Here is an 18,980-nt window from a genome sequence, read left to right on the forward strand (position 1 = left end):
CAGGAAGAACGGAGCATAGACTACCTGTAGCAGATATGGGGCGCGTAGACCTCACGGGCAGGAAACTCCAGGATCTCCTTGGTGGGCCGCCCCCTGGGGTCTGGGTAGGGCTTGACATGAAGTAACTCGGGGGACAGGCAGAAGTGGAGGTTCTCGGGTGCCGGGGAGATGTCAATCTTGAGCTGGGCTGGAAAGAAGGGGCTTTGTTTTTACCTGCCTCAGCTTCCTAGCTGGGGCACTTCTGCTGGGGCTCTGCCTGTCCCGATGTCCCCTGTGACCTAGCTGGGGCACTTCTGCTGGGGCTCTGCCTGTCCCGATGTCCCCTGTGACCTAGCTGGGGCACTTCTGCTGGGGCTCTGCCTGTCCCGATGTCCCGTGACCTAGCTGGGGCACTTCTGCTGGGGCTCTGCCTGTCCCGATGTCCCCTGTGACCTAGCTGGGGCACTTCTGCTGGGGCTCTGCCTGTCCCGATGTCCCCTGTGGCTGCACCCATCACGAGCTAAGACCCCATTAGCTGCCCTGTTCCCTCCACTGTCTATCCATGCCCTGGGGTTGGATGTCCAGCACCCATTATCCTCAGCATGGTCCTAAGTGACTATGTGAGCAACGGCTCTACTTTATCGGGTGTGCCACACACCAGTCACAGGTCGCAGACGCCTCAGCAGGGACGACGGTCTCCGCATGTCCGCCAGAAACTTGAAAAGGTCCTCATCACTGAGCCGTTCTGCTTCCTGCCAGATACAGGGTCCCCAAAGCAAGGGGCTGAAAGTCCCTAAGATGGGTGGGCCCCCAGGGGAAAAAATCTCTGTGTTCCCTTCCTCCCAGGCCCCTTGTCCTATACCAAGGGCACCTGTTTAAAAAAGTTAGTGACAGTTAACGTGGCTGGACGGAAGCCGGAGAAGCTGCAGACATCATCCCCACTACAGCCTCGATCCTGGGGGCCTCGACGACGGCGTTCCGCCCAAGTAGGCCTGCGCTCTAGGAGACAAGGCAGGGTGACAGAAGGGGACCCGAATTAGAGAGGGTAATGGTGCAGACGGAGGGAGACGGGTGTAATGCCTCAGAGAGCCAGCAAGCGGCGCGCGTCCTCACCGCCCTCGGAGTCGGAATCCCGGTCCTGTGGCCCGACGCTGCTCACGATGTTGGCCAGGTGCACAGCCGTCCAGGCGAAGGGCATGCGGTAGCGGCCCAGCCTGGTGCAGAACTGCTCGGCCGCCAGGCGCAGCCTCTCCAGCTTCTCTTTATTCTGTGGGGAGACGCACCGGCCCCCCAGCTCAGCGTCCCTCCCCAGAGCCAAACCCTTAGGACCTGCCTCCCCCTCCATTGGTCCAGCTCACCCACCTACCTTCGCCGTGTCCGCCTCCTTCATCACCATGTAGGGCTCGCAGCACTCGCTGATGTCCCCCTGCTGAAGCACCTTTTCCAGCTGCAGGGCAGAAGGGCCCGGCGAGGGGCTCCTTAGTCTCCTTTCAGTCTCTTGGACCCTCCTGACCCACACGCACTTCGTTCAAGACCAACAACACCCCACCCCACCCCCACCCCCCACCCCGCCCCCCGTCTGCATCGACACTGCGCAGTCTCTAGGCCATGCTGACAGATTGATTGCTAGCATTCTGCCAGCAAACCCACCCCTTCGCTCTAGCCCACCTTAAGCTGTTGGTACTTTCTCTACATTCCCATTTCTTTCTTTCTCCCTGTCTCTCTCTCTTTTTATTATTGGGGGGAGGGGCGTTCAAGTCCTGGACTTGCCGTGTAGACCAGGCTGGCCTCGAACTCATAAAGATCCGCCTGCCTCTGCCTTCCTAGTGCTGGGATTAAAGGTGTGTGCCACCACACCCCGCTTCTCTCTTGTTTTTTTGAGGTAGGATCTCACTATGTACCCCCGACTGTGCTGGAAGTCTCTACGTAGACCAGACTGGCCTCAAACTCAGAGATCCACCTGCCTGTGCCTTCTCAGTGTTGGGACTAGAGGTCCGGCTCTTTTCTCTAACGGATTTTATTTTTATTTTTATTTATGCATATATGTGTGTAGGTATAAGTACAGTGCCAGCGGTGGCCAGTAGAGGGCACTGGATCCACCAGCATGGGTGCTTGGGCACCAGCAGTGGGTGCTCCGACTACTAAGGCATCTCTCCAGTTCCTCCCTCTCCCCTTCTTGTTTTGAGACAGGTTCACGCTGTGTAGACCAGGCTGGCCTCTGCCTCTCCAGTGCCACCACTGCCTGGCCTCTCTTTCTTTCTATATGGAAACCAGGGCCTTTCAAATGCGGGGTGAGCACACCAGGCCCTCGCTGGAGGATTTAAGGAAGATGCTCTGGCACTGAGCCAAGCCCCTTTCCATTTTTACTTTAAAATTGAGTCTGGTGGGCTGGACGCAGACTTGTAATACCCTTGTGTTCTGGTTGGATTTTTGCCAGTCTGACACCAGCCAGGGTTATCTAGAAAGAGGGAACTTCCCTTAGACTGGTCTGTAAGCTGCTCTGTGAGGCAGTTTTTTTGACTAGTGATTGATGTGGGAGACTTCTCTGTGGATGGCGTCACCCTGGGTGCATGGTCCTGGGCTGTCTAAGAAAGCAAGCTGGGGGCTGGAGAGATGGCCAAGTGCTTAGGAGCACTGGAGGCTCTTCCAGAGGACCCAGGATTCAATTTCCAGCACCCACATGTCACCTCACAACACTCTGTAACTCCTGTTCCAGAGGATTCAACATCCTCACTCAAACATACATGTAGTCAAAAGACCAGTGCATATAAAACAATTAATTCATTTAAAAGAAGCCTGGCACATCATGAAGAGTAAGTCAGTAAGCAGCACTCCTCCACAGCCGGCATCGAATTCAGTTTTTTATTCCGTCCTGCCTCAAGTTCCTGTGCTGACTTCCCTTCACGATGGGGTATGACCTGAGAGGTGTAAGCTGAAATAAATTATTTTCTCCCCGAGTTGCTGTTGGCTATGGTGTTTGTCACAGCAGTAGAAGCCTGCTTCAGCCTCCCTGAGCTGGGCTTATAGATAGATGACACTGCACATGGTACGCTTGTCAATCCACACTGAAGTCGTGACCATGAACCTTAGGGCTGGAACTCCAGTCCCGAACATCTCAGGAGTTGGAGGACCCTAGGCAAGGTCGTTCCCTGTTCTGATGACCATTGTTGCTGGGAGAGGTGGCCCACGCCTTTAATCTCAGCACCTGAGAGCCAGAGACAGGTCGATCTCTGTGAGTTCAACCTCTGTAGTCAAGGCCAGCCTAGACTACAAAGCAAGTCCAGGGCTCTGTTACACAGAGAGACCCTGTCTGGAAAAACCAAAAGGAAAAAAAAAAAGAAAGAACGAAAAAGAAAAAACGATGGCCACTGCAACCTTCAGCGTGAAGAGCTGGCCCCTCAGCAGGCAGGCCTGTAAGTACTGAAGTTGTTTCACTGTTAAAGCTAACTGACATAACCAAGACGGGAGAAATCCCAGAATGCACTTGCTCACCTTTCCTGCCCCATCCTCAGAGGGAGACTCAATTGTCCTGTTTGCTTTATGACAAAGTTTCTATGAGCAGCCTAAGTTACGTCAGCCTCACAGCTCCCCTGCCTCAGCCTCACAGTCCCACCCCCCTACCCCGCCTCAGCCTCATAGTCCCCCTGCCTCAGCCTCACAGTCCCACCCCCCTACCCCGCCTCAGCCTCACAGTCCCCCTGCCTCAGCCTCACAGTCCGTGCCCCCCAAGATCCCACTGAGCAGGGGCTCTGATCATCATAGTAAGCCATCCCCTTGCAGGGCCCCAGTCAGCACCTTGACAACCAGGAAGATGTCGGGAGAGGGGTAGGTCACGGAGAAGATGGCAGAGCGTGCCAAGGTGGAGATGGCCGGGTGGGTGCCGTGGGCCCGGAGCAGCCCCTTCACGGAGTCCGAGTTTAGGTCAAAGTAGAAGTTTTCTGAAATCTGGAGATGCGGGAGGCAGAGAGCTGGGAGACACCATTCCACAGCTTCCCCCCACCCACCCCCAGCCAAGGAGGCCCAGGGAGGGAGAAGAGGGCTGACTGAAGGAGGGATTGAGGAGGAAGAAGAGGAGAGAAGAGATAAGGAAGGAGAGAGGAGGGAGGGAGGAGGCGGGGCACCTACCTTCTTTTTCTCCCGTACATCATACAGGGCCAAGCTGCCAAAGATGGGCTCAATTTCTATCTCAAACCTGTGGGTAAATGGGGACCTCTCTGTGACAGATCATCCACAGTCTGTGCCCTGTGGGTAAATGGGGACCTCTCTGTGACAGCTATCAATCACGCGGTCTGTGCCCTCTTCTTTTTTTTTTTTTTTCTCCCTTTTGGGACAGAGTCTGATTTAGCCCAGGCTGGCTCCAACTCCTTATGTAGCCAAGAATAACCTGTGATCCCCAATTCTCCTGCCGCTGTTCCTCAAGTGCCTGATCACACCTTGTCTCCGCGGTGCTGGGGATGAACCAGCACTTGGTACACACATTCTCTCCAGAGCTCCCCACTACCGCCTTGGGTGTCATGAGGCCCTCCCACTATTTTAGGCAGCCCCGCGCCTATACGAACTTATCAGCTCTTTCCCCTCCCCTGTGAAGTGAGTGTGGGTGGGAAAACTGAGGCACAAAACATGATCTCGGCTTGAGATCCTGACACTTGGAACAAGTGGGTTTGGCTTCTCACCCTCCTGCTGAGACACAGGGTGGAGGGGCGGGGCCTGGCTCCCAGCCGCCAGTCCGAGGCCCATCAGAGTAGGTCCCCAGGAGCAGCTAGCAGAGCGTGGGAATGGAACTGAACAGGAAGTGCACTCGGAGCCTGGCCCAGCCCCTCCTAGACCCTGTTTCTGTCAGGACCAGAGCAGGAAACAGAATTCCACTCTGGCCCTCAGCCCCAAGCTCCAAAGTTGGGAATCCAGCTGTGGGCTCACGTACTCACTCATTCAGCAAACACTGACTGCCTGTGGTACACAGGACAAAGAACCATGGAGTGTGTCACACACTGTGAGGACAGATGCTTGGAGGGGGGCCTGGGACCCAGAGAAATGCCGGAACAGCTTGGGGGGGACCAGGGAGTAGGAGGAAGCGTGGCAGTTCCCCAGACTGTTAGTGAGGGGGCTGGCTGGGGGCGGGGGGGGGGGGAGGGGGAGGGGGAAGCCGGAAGGGGGCGGGGCTCAGCACGTGAGGATGCAGAGACAGCAAGGTTAGCCACCAGTGCCTTCTGAGAGGAGAAGGAAAAGTCCACAGCGAGCGCCCGCCCTCAGGACAGGGAAACCCACAGGGCTGCACCCTGACTCACTTGAGTGACAGACATTTCACGAGGATCCTCTGTCCGAAGTGCTCCCGGGGCGGTTCAGGGTGGCTGCAGCGGTCTACAGCTTCATCCTACAGAGAGACGGGGTGTGAGGGATGAGTCTTCCAGGAAGGTTCTAGAATGCCTGGCCCAAGATCAGCCGCACCCAACCCCCAGCTCCAGGGCTCCAGGCCCCAGGCCTGATGGAACTGCGTGGGGTGCTTTGCCTCCGAGTCTTCCCTCTTGTTCCACGGCCTGGAACGCCTTCTCTCTTGCTAGCCATAACCCCAGTGTCAATCGTGTACATAGAATTGCAGAGGTATACAGTGGGTGCCAACAGATTCTGTTTGGGTAAATAAATATCAGTGTATAAAGGAAGCCTCCACTAAATGCTGGATGGACCAACAGATGCAAACAAAGTCTCTCATTTTTAGCACTTAGGTTTCCAGTTCTGTGGTGCGGCAAGGATTGAGGACCAAACCCAAACAGCCACACCTCACTTTCAGTACAATGTCCAATACGCCACACCAGGCAGTCACCACTTTAGTATAGAACAGGCTTTCCACCTCATGGCTTTGCCTGACTATAGGCTAACGTAGGCATTCTGAACACATCTAAAGTACTATGACAGTCTGTAAGATAACTGTGTTGCACAGTTTTGTTTTGTTTTTCTCAGAGATACGGTCTCATGGAGTCCTGGCTGGCCTCAGATTCACTATGCAGCCAAGGTTGACGTTAAACATCTGAACCTTCTACCTCCCACCTCCAAGTGCAAGGATTACAGGCACGAGGCACCATGCCAAGGCTGAATGAACATATTTTGAACTTCAAATAAGCTTTTGGGACATAACCCCATCATAGACAAGGAGTAAACATTGAATATATAGCCAGCACTCAATACAAGGTTAAACAAAAACAATGGTATGCACTAGATGTCAAATAAACAGCTAGGTAAATAGAGGCACATATGGTAGGTGGTCAGCACATTGGCAGATTAGATAGAGAAGTATACAGTAGGCACACAATGGATAGTGGTTGAATAACTGTAGAGATAAGCACTTGGTGCTCAATAAATCAAAGTCAGATGAGGATCCAAGTAATGTCATTAGCTGTAGGTATACAGCAGGCAGTCAGTAAATGCAGGCTGGATGACTCTGGTCTGGGGGGCAGCAAGCTAGCCAGCACTCACCTCATCAGGTGCCGGGTACAAGGCGAGCAGGGCGGGGGCCCGGTGCTGTCGCCTGAGGGCCTCGTTGCGCCGGTCCACGTCTTCGGGGGCTGCCCGCTCCAGCAGTGTGGGCAGCAGTGAGTCTGCAGCCAAGTTCCTCAGGCTGAAGATGCCCGAGGCGCCACTGCTTCGAGGGGTGTCCTCTGGGGAGCCTGAGCAGTGCTGGGAGTCATCCTGCAGTTGAGAATGTACAAGTGCTGAGCACCACCTGCATGCACCTGCTCCCCTGAGTCTCACCCTGTAGACATCTAATCTACATACATAGCAGAGAAGCTGAGGGCAAGCCAGGGTTGGCTCACCACTACAGGGGCCACTTGGGGGCCTGGTTGGCCTCTCCAGAAACTTCCAGAATTACTTCTTTGTAGGGAGCTCTTTACCACTGCTGAGAGAAGATACCCTATGCCACAGGTGACCCTTCTCTGGCCAATTGGAACACACGTAAGAGCCTCTCTGCCTTTGGGCTAAACTCAGACTGGCCACACTGGTCAGCTCCAAGGATTAGCTCTGAGATAAGGCTACCCTTGGGCTGGACCACTCAGAGCCTTCCCTGGGACTCTGTTCACTGCTGCCAGGAAGAAGAGAGTTCTTTCCTCCAGGTGTGGCTGTCCTAGGACCACCTACAGTCAACTGTGCACACACAGCCCTGACTCAAATCTAGTTCTCTTCTGTGCCTATGAGTCTCTGACCTGTCTATGGGCCTCAGTTTCCCCTCCTACATCTAGCTTCCTTACTTATTTGTCACCTCCCTCCCTGACACCCTACCCTGGCCAAGGATGGACCCCATGTCTTGCATTTGCATAAGCATTTACCACTGGACTAAGTCTACACCTCCCTGCAATACAGTTAACAATGGAATCCATACTAGTAAGAATAAATACTTGGTATACAGTAGGTGTTCAGTAAATGCTGAACAACAAAATATAAGCATTAATTACTTTACTGTGCCTCAGTTTCTCTGCCATGAGGGATAATGGTTGTGGCCCCCACTCACAGCCTGAAAGGAGCACACGCAGAAAGCCTTTGGTATACAGTATACACTACGCGCCTGACAATCGTGCACAATCGTGACTCTCAGACTTTCACTCCTGGGCTTATTTCACTCATTGGGATCAAGGCTGACCGGGCCATTTTTCCTGAGTCTGGCCCCTCAGTGACCCCAGCCAGGGGCCCCTCACCGTGTCCTCAGGACCCATCCTCTCGTCCCCAGAGGTATCCTGCTCGAAGACCTGGCAGGTGAGGCCTTTCTGCCGCTCTCGCTGTGTCTCTGTGGTGACGGGGCTGTACGCTGTACTCAGGTGCTGGTACCTAGCAGGAAGGTGGGGGCGGGGCTAAGTAGGGGGACTCTGAGACACCGACAACTGTGGTGAGGCCATGGGACACCTACCAAGGTACTTTAGCTAAAGAAGCCCAACTCTTTGTGGAAGGAATAGTGGGTGGATAAACAGAGGGACCAGCCATGAACAGTGCGGTCCCTTGAGCCTCCTCCCCTCCCAGGAGCTGCTCTGAGTAAGACCCACCTTCTGCGGACAATGACCCAGTCCTCCGAGTACATCTCCACGGCAGCCCTCACCTGGGCGTCCAACTTTCTACAGCAAAATACAACCAGGGTAAACAGAGACAGAGTGAACATTTCCAAAGGCCTAGGAGAAAAGGACTGTAGATACCAGTGTTCGGGAGGCTGAGGCAGGAGAATTCCTGTGAGTTAAAGACCAGGCTGGGACACAGTGTGAGGCTCTGTGAGGTTGCAGCCCTGGGTCCCCTCCTCAGCACTGCATAGACCGGGAGTGACAAGGTTCACATGTGATCTCAGTGGCAGGAGAACCAGATGCTCAGGACCTAGACTGGGCTATATGAGACCCTGCCTCAAAACACAAAAACAGTGGTCTGGAGAGGTGACTCAGTGGTTAAAAGCACTGGCTGTTCTTGTAAAGGAGCCAAATGGTTCCCAGCACCCACATGGTGGCTCACAATCACCTTTAACTCCAGTTCCAGATGATCCGTTGCCCTCTTCTGGCACCATGGGCACCAGACACACAAGTGATAAGCTGACTTAGAGCAGGCGAAACACTTATATGTGTAAAATAAAATAAATAAATCTTTAAAAGATGAAAATGATGGGGTCTGGAGAGAAGGCTCAACTGGTTAAGAGCACTGGCTGCTCTCTCAGAGGCCCCAGGCCAATTCCCAGCACCCACATGGCAGCTCACAACTGTCTGTAACTTCAGTCCCAGCGGATCTGACACCCTCAGTTAGACATGTAGGCAAGACATCAATGCACATAAAATAAAAAATAACTTCTAAAATATTTCTTTTTTTAAAAAGGGAAAAGGGAAGAAGAGACTTGATACCCTATGAGCATGTACAGGGGGAGGAGGTCCCCCTCAGTCACAATCATAGGGGAGGGGAGTAGGGGGAAAGCGGGAGGGAGGGAAGAATGGAAGATACAAGTGAGGGGATAACCATTGAGATGTAATATGAATAAATTAATATATATATTTTTAAAAAGTAAAGAGGGGGGCTGGAGAGATTGCCCAGAGGTTAAGAGCACTGTCTTCTCTTCCAGAGGTCCTGAGTTCAATTCCCAGCAACCACATGGTGGCTCACAGCCATCTATAATGTGATCTGATGCCCTCATGTGCAAGCACACATGTATATGTAATAAATAAATCTTTTTTTTTAAAAAGTGAAAAGGGTGTGGCTGGAGAGCTGTTGGGTCAGTAGAGCACTTGTCTTACAGGCATGAATACTAGGGGTCAGGTCTCCAGCTCCCACGCGACAGTGGGTGGGCATGGTGGCCCCACCTCTAATCCCCAAACTCAGAAGGGAGAGGAGCCAGCTTGGAGAGCTCTGTTGCAAGTGAGAGACCCTGGCTGCATGTAGTCGCAGGAGCACAAGAGAGGAAGATTGCTGGAGCTGACCCCTGGTCTCTGCGCAGGTGGGTGCATGAACCTGCACAGTTACCAACTGAGAGCAAATGCACATGCACATGCCCTCAGGCACACGCACATGTGACTGCACACACACACAAATACACACAAACATGCATGCCTGCATGAAAACACACACACACACACACACACACACACACACACACACACACACGCATGCCTGCATGAACACACACAAGCACACGCACATGCGCACACACACAGCACTCAGACAGGGACAGTGATTTGTCCAGGGCCTGAAGTTGAACCTGAGGGTATGAGACTCTGGGAGAGGCAGTGAGTGGTGGGGTGTGTGTGTGTGTGTGTGTAGAACGCACCCGTCCTCGGGGACCCCAGACTCTGTGGTGCGGCATTCTCGGGGCTGCTTCAGTAGTTCCAAATCATCAGCCGGAAACTCCATCAAGTCCCTGAGGGGACCGGGCTCAACTTCAGGTGGCCGGCTCAGAAGCACATCCTCAAAGTCCAGGGGTTCGATGACCTCCGTCAGAGGGACCTGATTGATGCACAGCGGCCACAGCGGCCACAGCGCCCCTGGTGAGAGGCTGGGTGTATGCTCACAGCTGACTTGAGACTGCAGTAGAGGCTGGTGGGAGCCTCCGAGGCCGCTGGGGCTGCGGAGGGGCTACATGAGCTCAGACTTTCCACAGAAGCGTGGCCAGGGCCCTGCCCCCTCCCTCCAGGAAGGAAATCACACCCCGGTGTCTGGAAAGACTCTAATGGTTAAAGGAATGGCCAGAGACAATTCCTGAGGCCCCACCCCTTCCCCCTGCGGCAGGAAGTCTCTTCCAGCCCTCAGCCTGGGGCCCCATCTGGGTGGTCCAGGAAGCCAGTGTCACCCCCCTGACCACCCTTGGAACACAAACATCCCTGCATCTCTACAGATGTGTGAGGAGTCCCTCCTCCCTAGCCATTGAACAGAAAGGGTCCAACCAGCATGGGTGTACCCCACTGCTGCCAGCCACAGGCACTCACCCCCAGGGAACTGCTGGAGCGACGGCTGGAGTGGGGTGAGCCGCTGCGTTCCCTGGACACCTGCTTCCGGACCTCAGCAGCCACTGTCCTGGAAAGACAAGAATAGGGTGTGGGAAACAAGAAAACTCAGGCAGGGGGGTGGGGGGGTGGGGCACTGGGGGAGATGGAGACTAGTTTTATTTGTAGGAGAGAACTTGGGTGATGAAAAATAAAAACAAGGGCTTTTAAAACACAAGAAGAAACCTATGAGATGGCTCTGCGGGTAAAAAACAAGTGCCCCCCCTAATCAAGTATGAACACTTGAGCTCAGTCCCCCACCCAACCCCTGGCCCCAAGATTTGCACAAGAAGGAAAGAACTGACTCCCCAAAGTGGTCCCATGTAAGTAAACAAATTAACAACAACAATGTGCTGGGGTATAGCACGGTGACAAAGGGCTGGCCCTGCCTGTGACAGTTCCTGGGTTCCCGTCCCAGCATCCAGCATCGCAAAGCTAAACAAACAAGACAAATAAAGGCTGCAGGTCTCTGCACCCCAATCCCTTCCTACACCAAACAGATAGGGAAATGGCGCTGCGCCATGCTTGAGGGATCGACAGTTTCCCCGCCCCCCACCATCTCCCCTTCTAGACTCATCAAGGTCCAAAGAGAAACACGGCTCCCTCCATCTTTCCTGGGTTCTCCAAACACACGAATCCCGCATTCCACTAGGAGCATGCACCTTTTCCATCCTGGCTGTGAAGCTCTGGGCACAACACTCTTGCCTTCCGGCCCCAGCTTGCCCACTCACAGCTGCCCTGAGCCAAAAGGGGTTAGGGAGGACACAGGGCATCCTCTAAGTGTGTGTTCTCAGGGAGTCTAGGAGAGGCTGCTAGTGTGGAGACCAACAAGACCCTCGGCTCAGAGAAAGAAGGACGCGCTGGTGCTGGTGCACTCCTGGAATCCTGGTCCCGGAAGTGGTGGTGGTTCTAGGTGCTCAGCAACCTTTACTTTGTTTTGCAGTGCTGATGATGACCTCTGGCCTCCTGATGCTAGGAAAGCGGCAGCTGGGGGGTGGGGGGTGGGTGGCGACCCTCAGCCCCTTACTGGGGGATTCTAGGCAGGGCCTCATCCCTGCTCTCCATCTCTTAACTTCTTCAGGCTGAGGACCACAAGCTTTTCAACACAGGAACCCTGCGGCCACACTCAGACCTGGGCATGTGGGAAACAAATAGCCTTGGTTCACACCAGTTTCTAGAGAGCTGCTCCCTCCAGCAACAGCCAAGGATGGGAGAGGGCTCCTCTATGGCAGGGGATGGATTAATGATGACGCCCCACCCCAGCTGTAGTCTGACTTGCCTACAAAAAGCAACCAGATATGGCCCCTGTGTGACTTTGGGTAGGTAGGCCACCTTTTGTTGCCCTCGGTGACTGTTTTCTCTCCTTTAAGTTTTTTGGGACACTGGGGATACCTCAGTGGTGCTAATCAAGAGCTCTACCCTGAGCCACACCCCAACCCCAGTCTGTCTTAAAAGTCAAATAGTTGGGATCTGGGCATAGTGGTGCACGCCTTTAATCCCAGCACTCAGGAGGCAGAGGCAGGTGGATTGCTATGAATTCAAGGCCAGCCTGGTCTAAAAAGAGAGTCCAGGACAGCCAAGGCTACACAGAGAAACCTGTCTCGGAAAAAAACAAAAACAAAAAACAAAAACAAAGTCAAATAGCTGAAAACCTGAATTTGGGGGCCCTTCCTTTTCACCTCCCAGTGTGAGTTCTTCCACATGCTCACCGTTGCATGCCCCTTCCACGTACAAAATAAACCAGTCAGTGTCATTTCTAGAAGGTCGTACTGCACTGTAGCTCACAGTGGGTGCTTGCTTTGCATGCCCGAAGGCCCTGGGTTATCAGAGCAGAACTAAAACCAAGTAGACGACAGGTTTTTTTGTTTGTTTGTTTTTGTTTTTGTTTTTTCGAGACGGGGTTTCTCTGTGTAGCCTTGGCTGTTCTGGACTCACTTTGTAGACCAGGCTGGCCTCCATCTCACAGCGATCTGCCTGCCTCTGCTTCCTGAGTGCTGGGATTAAAGGTGTGCGCAGACAATTGATGGGAGTTGTTTTTCTCCTCCCAATATTGGGTCTGGGTGATCAAACTCAGCATGTCAGGCTTGGTGGCAAGCCCCTTACCTGCTGAGCTCTCTCACTTGTCCTAGCAACAAAGGTAAACTTAGATTTATTGTTGCTGTTGTTTTAATGCAGATGAGTGTTTTGCCTACCTGTATGTGTGTGCACCGTGTGCATGCCTAGTGCCCTCAGAGGTTAGAAAGGGGTAGGGTGTCCAAACCTGGGTCAACTTACCCCCTGAGCCATCTCTGCAGCCCCAGTGAAATCAAAGTGAAGTTGACAGCTTTGTGCTCAAATCCAAGCCCTCCAAGCAGACTCCCTTGAAGGCTGGGGGCACTCAGAGCCCCTGGGATTAGTATTTTTAACAGATGCCAGGACAGGGATGGAGGCTGTGGCCATACCCCAGCTGCTCTTTGGCCAGAGAAAAGGACAGGGAGGGTGGGGCGCTGCCATTGGACTTGGAAAACAGTGATGGATCTGCAACCCCCAGTTATTACCACGTATTCATCCCAAATTCCTACGATGGCCTTATGCCCGTTACTAGGTAGTAACTGGCAGAAATGTGTGTGCATGTGTACAGATGGAGGCCAGAGGTCAACTCCATGTGTCCTCAGGAACCACCCATCTTACTGTTTGAGACTGGCCTGGGGCTCCCCATTAGGACAGGCTGCTGGCCAGTGAACTCCCAGAGCCACCACTGTCCACCCTCCCAGAGCCCACGGCTAGAGGTATCCCACCATCACACTGGCTTTACATGGACGTCAGGCACTGAGCTCAGGCCCTCATGCTTGCATGGCTGTTCACGACTGAGTCATCTTCCTAGGCCCCAAAACATCTTTGAGACAGAGTCTTGTATAGCCCAGGCTGGCCCCAATCTCACTATGTAACCCAGGCTAGCCTTGCACTCACAACCTTCCTTCCTTCCAGGTTAGGGTAACAGACATGCACCATCCTGCTGAACTTCCTCCACACTCCTCCCCCAAATCTGACTGGCTTTTGGTGTCCCAGTAATAGAACCCTCCCCCTGCCCTGCCCCACCTCATCCCGCCCTGCCCCACCCCACCCCACCCTCCAGTTTCTGTTTCTCTCTGTAGCCCTGGCTGTCCTCAGAGATCCGCCTGCATCTGCCTCCCCAGAGCTGGGATTAAAGGCATGCACCGCCACCACTGGTGGAGAACACATTTCTAAAGAACAGACATGGGGCTGCAAAACGGCTCAGCAGGTAAAGGCATTAGCCACTGAGTGTAATGACTAAGTCTGACCCTTGGTACCTATGCAAAGTAGGAAGGAACCTATGCAAGTTGTCCTCTGATCTCTTCACCTGCGCTGTGCGACACCTGTGTACACACACCATGCCAGTGTATGGTGTTACACACCACGTAAGTGTATTCTTAGAGAAATAACAAGGGCCACAAGAGACACTGTAGCAATTGTAGAGTTCATCAGGGCTGGCAGAGTTAACTGGAGTCTGTCCTTAAGATGGGGAGGATGGCGAGCCAGAAACAGGGTCTTTTAGCACTGTGCTCTCACGTCTGTCAAATGACTCCACAGAAAGCCACACAAGCCTGCGGGCATACGTTCTCAAAGGCGAATCCACGAACATCAGCAATGATGTCAATACCCAGAAAACGCCCTTCCGCCGCACAGCACACCTCAGATGACCACCTGCAGGGGCCAAGACAGCTGGCAGCTGCAGTGCCTGCCACCCAAGCCTGAGAACCCAGCACCCACATAACAGCCCGCAGCACTGGGGGAGCAGAGACAAGAGGATGCCTAGGGCTCCCTGGCCAGTTTAGCTGGAGCTCCAGATCCCAATGAATGGCCTTGCCTCAAAAAGTAAGATGTGGGAGAGAGGCTGGCAAGATGGCTCAGTGAGGTGGGCTGGAGAGATGGCTCAGCGGTTAAGAGCACTGACTGAGCTTCCAGAGGTCCTGAGTTCAATTCCCAGCAACCACATGGTGGCTCACAACCATCTATAATGTAACCTGATGCATACTGTATACATAATAAATAAATCTTGGCCTGGAGAGATGGCTCAGAGGTTAAGAGCACTGGCTGTTCTTCCAAAGGTCCTGAGTTCAATTCCCGGCAACCACATGGTGGCTCATAACCATCTATACATGAGATCCAGTGTCCTCTTCTGACATTCAGGCAGAATACTGAATAAATATAAATAATTTAAAATAAATTATAAATAAATAAATCTTAAAAAAAAAAAAAAGATTGCTCAGTGGTAACTTCCTGCTAAGCCTGATGGCCTGAATATAACCTCAAGAAACCACAAAGTAGAAAGAAAAGATTCCTGCAAGTGTCCTCTGACCTCCATCCATGAGCTGTGGAACGTATGAGGAACACATGCACACACACACACACACACACACACACACACACACCATGGTACATAGCTGCAGGAGTCCAGGGTATAGGAAGAGGCCACATCTACTCCAGAAGTCCTTTTTTTGTTTGTTTGTTTTTCGAGCAGAGTTTCTCTGTGTGTAGCCTTGGCTGTCCTGGACTCTCTCTGTAGACCAGGCTAGCCTCAAACTCACAGAGATCCGCCTGCCTCTGCCTCCCGAGTCCTGGCATTAGAGACGTGCGCCACCACGCCTGGTCACTCCTTTAGTCTTTGTCTTTACCAAGTTTACAAAAGAGACTTTGCGCTTAGGCAGGTGGTGGCGCACATCTGTAATCCCCATATTTGGGAGACTGAAGCAGGAGACTTGCTGCCAGTTCAAGGCCAGTCTGGGCTACAGAGTCTCATAAAACAAGATAAGAGGTGGGGGACAACTCCTGTAGGGGGAGTAGAGAGAGGCAGACCAGAATTTGCTGGCAACCAGGCTTGCTGAACCGGAGAGCCTCAGGTCCCACTGAGAGGCCCTGCTGCAAAAACCAAGGTGAAAGTGGAAAGATGGCTCAGTGGGCAAAGGCCCTTGCTGCCAAGCCTGATGACCCGAGCTTGATCCCTGGCATCTACACAGTGAAAGGAGGGAACAGATCCTTGCCAGTTGTTGTCTGACACGCCCCCCCCACACATACACTGTGGTACACACATGCACACACAAAATAAGTAAGTGAAAAGTGTATTTTAAAAAGTAACCATATTTCTTGCTGTATGTAGTTTATTGTATATATGTGTATTAATATAAATGTATACGTAAAAGTAAAAAAATAATAATAAAATTTAAAAATTAACTATACATGACGCTTCATGTGAGGCGTTCTTGCACCGTGAGGAAAAGTCGGAGGATTGCTGGAATTTTGAAGCCACTTTGGGCCACACAGTCAGTTCCAGGCAGCTAGGAAAGGGTAAGAACTTTCCTCAAAACAAAAGGAAAGCAAACACAAAAGCAACGAACTGGAGAAAGGCCTGGGTTCCAGCCCCTGCACCACAGCACCTGAGTGTGGCAGTGCAGGCCTATAAACCAGGCAGAAGGTCAGGAGGACCACTCCAAGGCCAGTCCTGGCTACACAGTGAATTTGAGGTCAGCGTGGTCTACATGAGAGTCTATCTCAAACAAAACACAACAAAAACAGGATACCATTCAGTTCTCACTGATGTTTGGGTTCATCTAGGATTTATGGGTAAACTCATTCAGGTCTGCGTTCAAAAGAAAACAACAACAACAAAAACATCTATTTATCCACCAGGCTGTTTGGGACGTCTTGGGCTTCCTCACAGTGCGTTAAGGCTCCAGGGTAATTTTCAGTTCTTACCCTGGGCCCTATTCTCATGCACAAGACCCATCTTTTTCACTTGAGCCAAAACAAAACAAAAAACCCTCACACGGTACCATGGGGGCCAACAGAGAAGTGTCCAATTGCTCTACCCCAAGTCACAACCCTCCTCTATCCAGAACTCTGGGGTCAAAATCAAGGTCCTCCTTCCAGTCTGTAGGCCCTATAAACCCACTCCCATTGGTTCCCTCTGCGGCCTCGGGACCTTTGCACTTGCTTCTCCCCTGGATGATGGGTCGGGAGATCTCTCCCTCCTCTCCTTTGGGTCTGTGCTTCAATACACCTGTCCATTGCGACCTTGCCCCTCCACATAGCTGATAACCAACCCCCCACCCCACCCCACCCCCGCCACACACACACCGCTTCCTGTCTTATTGATCTCCATCACATCACTGACACATCTATCTGGCACCTGCTTGTCCCACCGTAGCAAAACCGGGGCTACTTTCTTGCGTCTCCATCAGGGTGGGCCCCCACAGAGTGGCTTCTCCCCACCTCAGGGTGGTCAGACAGGTCCTCCAGTGGGTCGGATACCAGAGACGATTACGAACCCACCGCAGATTTTGAGCCTCTCTCACAATCCAGTGGCCACGGAAAGGGATCCCTAGCATCTGTCGCCTGTCCCCTCCCCTGTCTGTCCACCAGCTGGTTCAGTCCCCAGCCCCCCTCGCCCTCCTCCCGCGTCCAGCCGGTTTGGGGAGAGGCTGAGGCAGGAGACTAAGGGGCTGTCCCCAGCTGTCCCCCAGCCTCGGCGTCTTCCTCTTCTTCCCAGACAGCTGAGTCCTGGGACCCTGGGCGGGGGAGGGGCTGCGAATCCCCACACACACACTGGCAAAGAGAAGGACAGCAGGAGGGTCGGAATGCAGCCTCGCACTCCGGGGAGCCCGGCCCGCGCCGACCCGGGATGCGCTTCCTCCTACGAGAAGCCCTCGGGGAGTCCGGCACGCCCTCGCTGCCGCTGCCCGCCAGCCCCCCAACAGTCGCCCTCGCCCGTCCTGACCAGAACTGCGGTGACCGCGGCCGCTCTCGCTACCTGTTGATCTTGTGAGCGAAGGCGCGGCGCTCCGAGGCCGCCATGACTCCCGCGTCCCGCCGCAGCCTCCCGAGTCTGGGCAGCCGGACTGGGCGGGGCAGGCGCGCGGGGAGGGCGGGGCTTGTGCTAATGAGGCGGGGCCTGCGCTACGAACCGCCTCAGCCCCAGAGCCGAGATGGGAGGGGGCGGGGCCTTCTCTGAAAGGGGCGGAGCCTCTTCTAGGATGGCGCTGGGCCAGCTTTGAGAGTAGGACAGAAACGCTGGGGATGGGACAGCTGGGACAGGAAGATGGAGCCAGGCTGTGATCCTAGATGTCGCTGCTCTGGGATGAGGACCAGGACAAGACTGGAGAGATGAAGATCCTTTGTGGGCGTGGCTTGTGAGGGGCGGTCCGTCATGGGCTGGACGTTGTGACCCGGGCTTCGCTGGCTAGGTACGGGATTGGGGATTTGTAAAGGCAGACTGGGACCAAGCAGAGCAGGGGCTGCGTGAGAGGGGCTGGGAGTGGAACAAGGGACCATTTCCCTTCCACTGGGGTCAAGATGGGGAAACTGAGTCTTCTGTTGGGCTTGGGAGGGAAAGATTGAACATAAAACCCTGTCAGGTCCCCGCCTGCCTCGGAGGCACTCTGGCTGGAAAACAACATCAACTGCACACACGGAGTAACAATAATTACTAAGGTTTTGTTTGTAGCCCTGCAATGGACATAGACGGGAAAGGGCTGCTATTTTATGCTATCGACAAGTAAAGATTAGAGGTGCGGGGTTTTTTTTGTTTTGTTTTGTTTTGTTTTGCTTAGTATGCCTCACCAGGGGTTCGAGGGACTCCATGCCACTCTCTGGCTACGTTGGAGAGGTGTGATTCAGAAAGCTGGCATTGATACCTGAAAGAGCCAGACTGGAAACTTCTGACTACCTGACGTTGTAGAGACAACTTCATTAATATGTGGCCTTAAATATCTTCCTTATTGCCGTTCTTCCACGGGCAGTTTTCTAGCGTTTTCAGTCCTAACTCATCTCTGGATATGAGTCTCCTGCTGGTCTCCTGTACTCTCCACCTCCTGCTGGGAAGCTTCAACGGTAAAAGTCGAGGGAGAGCAGACAGCTGTGTGACACCAGGACATGCCTGCCTCAGAGCTTTTGCACGGCTGTTCTTTTCCTCTCTAACAGACGCTAGCAAGAGCCCCGTCTACGGATGTTGAACCCGGGGCCAGAGGGCACAGTGACTTAACCTCCACTTGCCCAGCAAATCTGTACCTGCTCCTAAAGCTGCAAAAAGGACAACTAGATGACGGGGACACCCCCTAGATGTCCATCTGTTATTCCTTGCCCAGCACTTGATCTGTGTACACAGCTGTCAGGAGCCCACGCACCTGCCCAGAGTGGTCCAGCTGCTTCCGCCTAGGAGACAGAGAATGGAACTCCACCCACCCCTGTGCTGGGCCCCACCCGGTGCCGCTCAGGTCCCTGCCTCTTCCTCTCCTCTCAGGCTGGGTAGGGAACATGGAGCTGGAGCCCTCTCTGCCGCTTCCATTGTGCATGGTCTTGGGGACATCTGAGTCTCACCACATCCCTCTGTGGCCCACCTCACTTGGGTCAAAGTCCAGCCTATAGTCTCCAGGCTCTGCATAATCTGCCCTGTCACCACCCTGTCTTTATCTTTTTTTTTTTCCAGAGCTGAGGACCGAACCCAGGGCCTTGCGCTTGCTA

The 18,980-nt window shown here is 53.5% G+C and overlaps 1 protein-coding gene across 6 annotated transcripts in view; it reads right to left on the reverse strand.

Moving 5' to 3' along the window:
* Nucleotides 1-17,376, reverse strand: part of DOCK6 (dedicator of cytokinesis 6) — a 54,863-nt gene extending 37,487 nt beyond the window's left edge. For all 6 annotated transcript variants that reach the window (XM_084781588.1, XM_084781587.1, XM_084781586.1 and 3 more), the window contains exons 1-14: nucleotides 17,272-17,376; nucleotides 10,407-10,494; nucleotides 9,752-9,927; nucleotides 8,004-8,072; nucleotides 7,662-7,791; nucleotides 6,448-6,660; nucleotides 5,265-5,350; nucleotides 4,105-4,171; nucleotides 3,775-3,924; nucleotides 1,346-1,426; nucleotides 1,093-1,246; nucleotides 851-978; nucleotides 638-731; nucleotides 25-187 (exon numbers count right to left, since the gene is read on the reverse strand). In XM_084781588.1, coding sequence (XP_084637714.1) covers nucleotides 25-187; nucleotides 638-731; nucleotides 851-978; nucleotides 1,093-1,246; nucleotides 1,346-1,426; nucleotides 3,775-3,924; nucleotides 4,105-4,171; nucleotides 5,265-5,350; nucleotides 6,448-6,660; nucleotides 7,662-7,791; nucleotides 8,004-8,072; nucleotides 9,752-9,927; nucleotides 10,407-10,494; nucleotides 17,272-17,315 — 1,643 coding nt within the window. In that variant the 5' untranslated portion in view covers nucleotides 17,316-17,376. The remainder of the gene's footprint in view (nucleotides 1-24; nucleotides 188-637; nucleotides 732-850; nucleotides 979-1,092; nucleotides 1,247-1,345; nucleotides 1,427-3,774; nucleotides 3,925-4,104; nucleotides 4,172-5,264; nucleotides 5,351-6,447; nucleotides 6,661-7,661; nucleotides 7,792-8,003; nucleotides 8,073-9,751; nucleotides 9,928-10,406; nucleotides 10,495-17,271) is intronic.
* Nucleotides 17,377-18,980: the final 1,604 nt, after the last annotated feature.

This window comes from Acomys minous, assembly GCF_964271855.1.
Source record: "Acomys minous genome assembly, chromosome: 5".
NCBI lineage: Eukaryota > Metazoa > Chordata > Mammalia > Rodentia > Muridae > Acomys > Acomys minous.